The sequence below is a fragment of the Mus caroli genome, chromosome 12 (genome assembly GCF_900094665.2).
Source record: "Mus caroli chromosome 12, CAROLI_EIJ_v1.1, whole genome shotgun sequence".
NCBI lineage: Eukaryota > Metazoa > Chordata > Mammalia > Rodentia > Muridae > Mus > Mus caroli.
The window spans coordinates 25,149,161-25,158,601 of record NC_034581.1 but is presented as its reverse complement, the minus strand read 5'-3'; the positions used below and the strand labels follow the sequence as shown (position 1 = coordinate 25,158,601).

The 9,441-nt window shown below is 46.7% G+C and overlaps 1 protein-coding gene across 1 annotated transcript in view; it reads right to left on the bottom strand.

Moving 5' to 3' along the window:
* The window catches only part of Adi1 (acireductone dioxygenase 1), a 7,060-nt gene extending 3,931 nt beyond the window's left edge, over positions 1 to 3,129 (bottom strand). Inside the window, exons 1-2 of the mRNA XM_021179048.2 lie at positions 2,954 to 3,129; positions 366 to 485 (exon numbers count right to left, since the gene is read on the bottom strand). Coding sequence (XP_021034707.1) covers positions 366 to 485; positions 2,954 to 3,073 — 240 coding nt within the window. The 5' untranslated portion in view covers positions 3,074 to 3,129. The remainder of the gene's footprint in view (positions 1 to 365; positions 486 to 2,953) is intronic.
* Between the last annotated feature and the right edge of the window lie 6,312 nt (positions 3,130 to 9,441).

The window sequence follows — 9,441 nt, the reverse complement described above, 5'->3', positions numbered from 1 at the left end:
AGAGAGAGAGAGAGAGAGAGAGAAGTGCATGGTGATTCTGGGGGAGGCAGTTTTACAGAGATAGGTTGCAGAAGATTAGAACAGATTGCCAGAGTTAGTTTGAGACCACGCAGAGATTTTTTTTCAGTCTGAAGCTAAGAGAAGCCAGTTTGAATTAGTCAGTTTAAAAAGAATTTTTGAGCCAGAACAGCTGAGTTGAACAGCCAGACAAGAGTTCAGAAAGAACTAGAAAGATTGAGTGTCATTCAGCAGTACGCCTCATGTAAGTAAGACAATTACAAAGCATCACTCTGCCCCAAACCACACGGAAAAGAAAGTCTTGTGTTAGCAGGCAAGAAGATTCCCTCCCAGCGGGGCCTGCTCACCTTCTCCTCGTAATTGGGAAGTGTATCTTTGCATATGGTGATGATGTCCATCCAGGAGTAGTTTCTCATTTTCCGGATCTTTTCCAGTTCTGGATCGTTCTCATACTTGTCAGCATCGAGCTACGTAAGTTTAAGCAAAGTGGAGGTCACCTTAGCACAAGGATGCCTAGCAGCTAAGCGGGGAGTATAACTCCCTGGTATAGTGCTTGCCTAGTGGTGCACAAGGCTCTAGGTCTGCTCCCCGGCCCTGTGACAGAAGCATAGCAACACGGTCCTTCCAGACCTGTGGCAGGATCATCCTAACAGAGCCCTGCTTATTCTTTGCCCATCCTAGCACAGCCCTCCACCTCCTCTCTTGATGGATCATCCATTTTCACAGTGCCAGGTAGAAATTCCAGTTCTGCTAGAGTCCTGCCTGCTTCTGTCAGCAGTCCTGCTGGGTCCTCCACATTTGCAGGTGAAGTCCTTCTTCCTCACAGATGCCAAGACACCACTCACTCAGTGTGTGTGGCCACTCTGCCATCTTCCATGCAGCAAGTCTCACTAGACTCTCTGTGGTCAGCATGCTTCCCAGGCCCATAGACTAAGCTCAAGTTCATTGAGATGGACTGAGAGTGGCAATCCTCTGGCCCCATTTAACTTTTCTGCTTCTCTCTGCCCCATCCTTCTACTGCAAAAGAAATCTAGATTCTAAATTAAAAAGAACCATTCACTACTCTTAAAATGTACTGAATAATGTTGTGGCTCATGACTATAGTTTCAGCGATTCAGAATGCAGGAGAGAATTATGAGTAGGAAGCTAGCCTGGACTATGTAGCAAAATCCATCTCAAAAAAAGAAAAAAATTCATTCTAATACCCTTTCATGGCAAGGTCCCACATCTCAAGGTCCCACTCACAATTTGTGATTTATCACAATATACTTTTTTTAATTCTTTTTTTTTTTTAGATTTATTTATTTATTTTATGAGTACACTGTAGCTGTCTCAAGCACACCAGAAGAGGGCATCAGATCCCATTACAGACGGTTGTGAGCCACCATGTGGTTGCTGGGAATTGAACTCAGGACCTCTGGAAGAGCAGTCAGTGCTCTTATCCGCTGAGCCATCTCTCCAGCCCCTACCTATTCTTTAAGGTCCAAAGCCAAGGACACACACAGGTCACGACTGGATCTCCAAAGGCTGACAGAACTAATCTGAAACCCTACATGAAACTACTAGCAATGAATTTAGTGACATTTAATTTTGTTTTACAATGAAGTGCACAATTTATATCACGGAACAACACAACAACACACAGGCATCAATATATTTTATGTGTATGTATGAGTGCTTGTATGTCTGGGCACCACTCTGGTGTCTGGTGTCCACAAAGGCCAGGAGAGAACATGAGATCCCATGGAACTGGAGTTACAGATAATTATGAGCTAATGGCAATGGAACCTGTGCTCTTAGCACTGAGCCATCTCTCCAGTCATGAGAGAGAGAAGAGAGAGAGAGAGAGAAAGAGAGAGAGAGAGAGTGTGTGTGTGCAACCCTGCAGCATAATGGGATGAGTGGCTCTACTGCCCTGGGGAGCTGTTTAAGACTTCTGTGAGAAGTCAGCTATGAGTGGGCCTTCACCAGACACCCAAAGCACCTGATCGGGTTCCAGTCTCTACTGGGCAGCCAGTTCCTGTTGTTTACAGATTATCCTGTGTAGACACAAAGTCCTGAGTGTGACTCCTAATCTAAGGTATCCGTGATGACCGCAGGAAGGGACGAAGGCAGTATTCCAAAAGCTCTTTCACTCCAATGTTGTAGTCATAAGGGCCTTTCTGTCACCCTGCTCTGTCCTCTTTCCCTAGCAACTTCTGCCGTGGGAGCAAAGACTAACTCAACAGGAATGTCAGAGGCCTTGCTGACCCCAACCCCACAACCCAGAAGCAATGCTTGCTGATCCAGGACAAAATTGCATCACTACGTCCGTCCCATTCAGAGCCTTGATTTCATATGTGCACACCCCAGATTCTTCTCCAATCACCTATTTCCCCGCTTCCTATTCCAAAAATATCCTATTACTTGCAGACATGGATTTGAGCGTCTTCCCCACCTCTGCAGCGTCCACAGGTCGCTGCTTCAGCTGTGGGCACAGCATGTGGTGAGCAGGCCTTCAAGGTTTTTAAAGGGCATGACTCTGCAAAGGACTCATCAAACGTTCCTCTGGCAAGGCTCCATGGCCAGTTGGTTTGCACTTCATTTTGACCATACCAATGCACACAGGCTAGATCCAGTTACCCCTCCACTAACCCCTGATTCTCTGCGGCTTTCCTGTGTTTGAACTGCGTTACCCGTGACACTACCATGTGACTGGCAGCTGGCCGTGCGTTTGCAAACACTAGCTGTGAGCGCGCGGGAGTGCCAAGAGGAAAGCAGGCGCCACCAGCCCAAGGCCTTCTCCGCAGTTATGGAATCTCTGGATACGGCGGTCTTGCTGAGCGGCCTTGCTGAGCTTGCGCAGCGCCCTAGCCCCCATCCCCACCCCCACCCGGCCCACCCCATCACGGCGTGAGCGTGCGCAGGCGCGTGGTGCTCCGGCCTGCACTCGTACCTTCCAATAGAGCACTCCGAGCGTGCGCAGCTGCTCCAGGCTCACGGGGCGGTCGGGCTGTGCGCGGTGGGGCTTCCGCGGGTCGGCGGTGGACTCGTCCATATACCAGGCCTGCACCATGGTGGCGGCGGCTTCCACTAACTGGCTGGAGGGGGCGTTGCTTGAAGGAGCCCGAACGGTGATGGGCGGGGTGTAGGGCGGGGTTGTCGGGAGGGCGTGGCCGCTCAGATGGAATTCAGGACCAGGAAAGGCGCCTCACCCTCTGAAGAAGGTGGTGGCATATCCACAGCCTTGGCAGTTATGTGTCTACCCTGTTTTCCTTGCTAATGCTATGATAAAATCTTACAAAGGCAGCTTTCAGGCAGAAAGGGTTTACTTGGCTCACAATTCCAGGTTAAATTCCATCATTGGGGGCAGCAGAATTGTCAGAGCAGGAACTTAAAGCAGCTAGTTCACAGCCAAGAGCAGAGAGAAATGAATGCAGGCGTGTTCGCTAGTGCTCGGACCCTTTCTATACTTTCTTTTTGAATTAATGCTATCTAGATAGTTCCCCCATAGACAGGCCACAGGCCAACCTAATCTAGACCATTTCTCCTTAATACTCACCTCCTAGGTGATTCTAGCTATGTTAACATGACTGTTAAAATAAACCGTCATGGTGCTGGAAAGATGTCTCCAGCAGTTAAGGGCATTTGTTGCTCTTTCAGAGAAGCCAGGTGCAGTTCTCTGCAGCCAGTTCACAACCACCCATAACTCCAGTTCTGGGAAATCTGCTGTTCTCTTCTGAATTCTGTGGCTATGTTCACACGTGTTGCATATCCAAGGCAAAACACTTCCTAAATAAACCTAAAATAAGTAAATAAAACTAACCTCCATGCTATCAGAAGGTGCAGCCCAGATTAAGGATGGGTGTTTCTTCTTAAGATAATCTGATTAAGAAAATCCCATTGCTGGGACTTAGACCTCATAATATGATGCACTGGCTAATTCGTTAACTGCAAACCGCAAGGGTGTTATAAAGAGTAAGAACAACAAATGTCTGTCATCTCAGGGTTGGGTAACAGGAGCATACAAGATTTTCACAAATAGGGAGGTTTATGGAATAGTGGCCCTTGATGGAATAGCCATCTTTGATAGGAAAAAAAAATTACCATAGTTTAAAGGTATGACAACTGAGGGCCAGATAGCTTTGAAAATTTTTTTGTGCTTGTCAGTGGTGGCATATGCCTTCAATCCCAGCACTCGGGAGGCAGAGGCAGGCAGATTTCTGAGTTTGAGGCCTGGAACTCACAGAGTGAGTTCCAGGACAGCCAGGGCTATACAGAGAAACCCTGTCTTGAAAAACCAAAAACCAAAAAAAAAAAAAGAAAAGAAAAAGTCCACAGGAAGTACTAAGGCAGGGGCTTGAACTCAGGAAGCCTCACCTAAAATTCTGCTTAAAAAACTGCTAAAATACAGAGCAAGAAGCAAAACCTTTGTTCAGCTGTAGAAATAACAGTCTTGAGTCAGGAATGCTGCCTGCCCCTTGCCTGCTTCTGGCTAGAGCAACTCAGCGGGATCCCTGAGCACTGTGTGTTGGCTTCTGTCTTATGCAGAGATCAACTGGGATGAGACAGGGCAGCAGGTTCATGCCAAGAACATCATACTTTAGAAAAGTAAGTCGGTCAAGATGCCCCAAGGAATTGGGGGGGGGGGGGACTCCGCCTTTGCCAGCACCAGTTCAAGCAGAATCATGGAAAACAGCCCTCCCCCATCTCCTGCAGCCATCCTGCCCATGAGAGTTCGCCTTTGAAGGAGACTCCTCTGAACTTGAACTGTTTCTTCCAGAATAGCCAGCAGCAGCCCAGAATCACGTTTCATGACCAGAATTTATTGCCCCAGTTAAGAACCGAGAGAGAACAGTTGAGATGTTTTTGAAAGACAGCTAGGCTCCATCATTGCAAACCAGTCCGGGCTGGTCCCCCGCTAGGCTTCGAAAGAATGTGAGGGTAATGTGTAGGTTCCTGTATAAAAGTCATTCTTGTGGTTGCTGTTGTTTTTAGTCGGGGTTTCATTATGTAGCCCTGGCCGGGTTGGAACCTTCAGACCAAGCTGGCTTCACACTCACCTGTATCTGCCTCTCTAGTGCTGGGATTAAAGGTGTGTGCCACCATACCCAGCCCCATAGCAGTGATCTAAAGATAAAGGCTAGTCTTAGGTTTGAGCATAGAGGTGCATTCATGTGACTCTAGCCCTTGAGAAATTGTGGCAGGAGGATTAAGAGTTTAAGACCAGGCTGGGGTAATAAGCAAGATTCAGTCTTAAACAACAGCAGGAGTAACAAAAATATTCTGGGAATTAGCCAATACTGCATTAAAAAAAAATGGAGAGAAAAAAACCTACAAAACTTTTGTTTTGTCTTGCTTTTTGTTTTTCTGTGGAACAGCCCTGGCTGTCCTGGACTCGATTTCTTGATGTGCAGACCAGGCTGGCCTCGAACTCACAGAGATCTACCTGCCTCTGCCTCCCAAGTGCTAGGACTAAAGGCCTGCACCACCACAAATGGTTTACAAAAACATTCTTAAAGATTTATTTCTTTTGGTTTTGTTTTCTATGTGCATGAATGTTTGCTTGCATGCGTGGATATATATGCTGCACAAGTCTTTAATGCCTGAAGAGGCCAGAAAAAGACATTAGATCTGGAACAATGGCAAGGCACCATGTGGGGGCTGGTAGCCAAACCAGGATCCCCTACAAGAGCAGCCGGTGCCCTTAACCACTCTACAGGCCCACAAGATATTCTTAAACTGGAAAGTCATAATATAATCCCAGCACTAGAGAGGCCAGGGCAGATTTAAATTTGAGGCCAGTCTGGGCTACATCATAAGAGAATTTCTCAGAAACAATAAAATCCTTAGCTCACAGAGCATTCCAAAGAAGTAACAGGATGTACCTGGCTCTGTTTAACTGTGGGTCCTGCTGTGTGCTATTAATGATTTATATCTGATTACTGTGTATCTAACCCTTCTGACCATGGGGGTTAGGGATACATAGTCGTGAGGCTTTACCTTGTTTGCAAGCTAACAGATTAGCCCTGCCCAGTGCATGGATGTAACCCAGAGAGACCTCACACAGTGATGAGCAGAAAACGTTGCCAGACTGCCAGCATTTTTGTATAGGTTCCTGATCCCAGTGCTCAGTGGGCTGAATAGAGAAAGGGAACCTGGAGCTGAGGGAGCCGAGGTCTGAGGTCTGCCCTCCATGGGGTCATGTACAGCGAGCGATGGGCTGTGCTTCCTCTACACAGATTAATGAAACCTATCCTCTGGCATTTTCCTGCTTCAGCAAGGACAGTTTTGTTTTTTTTTAAATGTCTTGTTCTTACCTTTGTTAACCTGTGTGAAGACCGCAGTGACTGGTCACGTGGCTTGTCTCACCTTAGGAGCAGACAGCTGAGCCTCCCGTAAACCATTAACATATTGCTTCCGCTGTGCCGCATTTGCTCCAAGCTTCACCACACTTTGAGGGCCCTATTTCTTGTCCTTACTGTTTGGTCACTTTAGCACGCAGATGGCAGTACTCCAACAAGTCTTTTCAGTTCACACACCTGAGAAGGATTACAGTGGCTTTCACTGTGGCCGGATGTGGGATGCGGCTCTCAGATGTTAATCAGTCTGTCTCCAGCACATTTCCTCCCTCCCAGTTCCTCTCTCTTCCTGTCCTCCCTTTTCTCTCTCTCTTTCCTTCCCGCCTTGTATCTTGTATCCTCTCCTGTCTTACTCCATTCCTCAACCTCTTTTCTCTGTGTGGTGGCATATTTAATTTATTAATTATATATAATTTAATGTATTAACCCATCTCCCGTTGCTATAACACAAAACCTGAGACTCTGTCTGTTCTTTATAAGAAAAAGGTCAAAGATTGATGAGTTGAGGGTCAGTATTAGCCAGCCTCATCTGTTTGGCCTCTGGTAAGGAACGCCAGCTGCATTGCTTCACAGTAGACAGCGCCATAGTAGGAACATGCTTGAGGGACACAGGAAGCCAGAGATGCAGAGATGGTCTTCTGTCGCCTTCTCTCACAGGAAGTATGTGGAGTCTATAGAGAACTAATGAGTCCTTCTGAGGACAGGGGCCTAACAGCCTGTTAAAGGTCCTGCCATCTCTATGCTGAGGACTGGCATGAACTCTCCACACATGGACTCTGGGGATGGACGCAAGCCACAGGACAGCTGCCACTACAGCTTACTAGAAAGTCAGAGGAAGGGCTCTTTATGTAACATCTGGCATCCAGTCTTCTGGAAAATTCTAGCCATCACAGCTAAAGCAAAACATCAAACAAACAAACAAAAGCCCCATCAAAACAACAACAAAATCCCCGGACTGGGATGTTGCTCTGAGCAGCAGCCAGTTAGGGTCAAGACCAGGTAGGAGAGGCCAAAGAGAAGCACGCCGAGACAGATGTCCACGCCTCTTGCTTCCTGTGTGTCCAGTAGAGGAGGGACTCGAGGGACACAAGAGGCAGGCAGAACCTCACTTGCCCTGGGTCCTCGGGCTCCCTTCATGGACCCTTCTACTCAGACCAGGCAGGAAAATGTGGAGCCCACCCGTTTCAGAGCTTAGCTCCAAGCTACTTTCCATGTTAAGGTCAGAACTGAATTAATGTTTTCAAACTGGAAGAGCCCGGAGGGCTTTGTGGGGAATGAAAAATGCTAAGGGGGGGTGGGGGGGGTGGGTAGGCATAATAACTAATTGAAGATGCAGCAATGACTGGAAGCTATGTGAGACTCCGGGGTACAGGAGGTGGTGTTGGACAACAAAGAACGGAAAATAACAGCGCGCCCTGAAACTCAAGGGCCCATCTATAAATAAGCATGGGTAAACAGAATACATGGATAATGAGAATCACTGAGACTGACATGGATCCCACACATCAAGGAAACCCAGTGAGTGCCTACCAGACAGGAAATAAGTATATTCCTGCCTCTGGCTTAAACAAGGAACGATCCCAGAATACCTTTCGAAGCTAGCTTATCAAATGTTGGAATTGTCAAAGCTGGGTGACAGAGACATAGCTATCTTCACTTGAAAGTGTCCAATAAGATTTTTAAGTTACTATCTGTGTATTAAGAAACAAACCATCTGGTGCTGGTGAGATGGCTCAGTAGGTAAGAGCACTGACTGCCCTTCCAAATGTCCTGAGTTCAAAACCCAGCAACCACATGGTGGCTCACAACCACCCGTAAGGAGATCTGACTCCCTCTTCTGGTGCGTCTGAAGTCAGCTACAGTGTACTTAAGTATAATAATAAATAAATCTTGAAAAACAAACTTATTAAAAAAAAAAAAAAAGGAAAGGAACAAACCATCTGGACCACAGACCTTTAAACTCCAGACCTTGGGAGGCAGAAGGAGGTGGAGCTCTGTGAGTTTGAGGCCATTCTGCTCTACAAAGTGAGTTCCAGAACAGCCAAAGCTACATAGAGAAACCCTGTCTCAAAATAAATAAAAAAAAAATTTAAAAAAGAAATAGAAAGGAGGGCTGGGCAGGCCATTTGTGAATTCAGTTTTTTAACTGAGAAAAATAAGGTACGGGGCTAGATTTCTCAACAAGGAAGCCATGCCTACAAACAGCTGCTTGGAGGCCACACTCAGCAAAATGTTGTTCAAACTAATTAGAAGGAAAAGCTGCCTCCTGATCCTAATAATATGTCTCTGAAGGAAACATGGATGACATAAATATAACTCTAGGCTCTTTTCCTAGAAAAAAATAGGGGCATATGGTCAAGATGTTGAATTATCTCAACCAGCTATGCTCCTGGGGCAAAGACTTAAGCAGATCCCACTTGTCCTCAGAGTCAGGATTTCACCATCCCCCAGACATGCAATGAAACATTTCCATGTCACACTAGTCGAGAGAATTGGCAGGTCTCTTCATCACCTTCTGAAACTGCTGGTGCCCTGGGTGGTGGTGGTGCACACCTTTAACCCCAGCACTCAGGGTTCAAGGCCACTCTAGCCTGCACAGTAAGTTCCAGGCCAGCCTGGTCTGCATATTGAACCTGTCTCAATGAACAAACAAACAAATGGAAATGCATTGGCATATAGTTGCAGATGCCTTTAGGCTTCAGTGTTTTGATCACTTCTAATCCCTGTGGCCTCTCAAAGGCGCTACTTTCCAACACGTGAAATGGCAGACAGTCTAATCACCTTAGGTGAAGAAACTGTTCAATGATGACAAACATTTTGCTATTTGGAAAGGCGTCATGGCATCTACTACGTCTGAATGTTCCACAAAATATTCTGTGATAAGCCCTGTGTCGTGGCATTGGGTAATGGGGTCGTGGAAGGGAGGCAGAAACTCAAGACCAAGTGAAGTAAGCATTGAGGAATTTGATAACCCAGTCCTAACAAGCAAGGGAATGTACGGGTAATTGATAGAGAAGGTGGATTATGCAGATAGACTTTCAGAGAGTGGTTCTCCCGGTCACAGGTTCTCACTCAGCAGGTA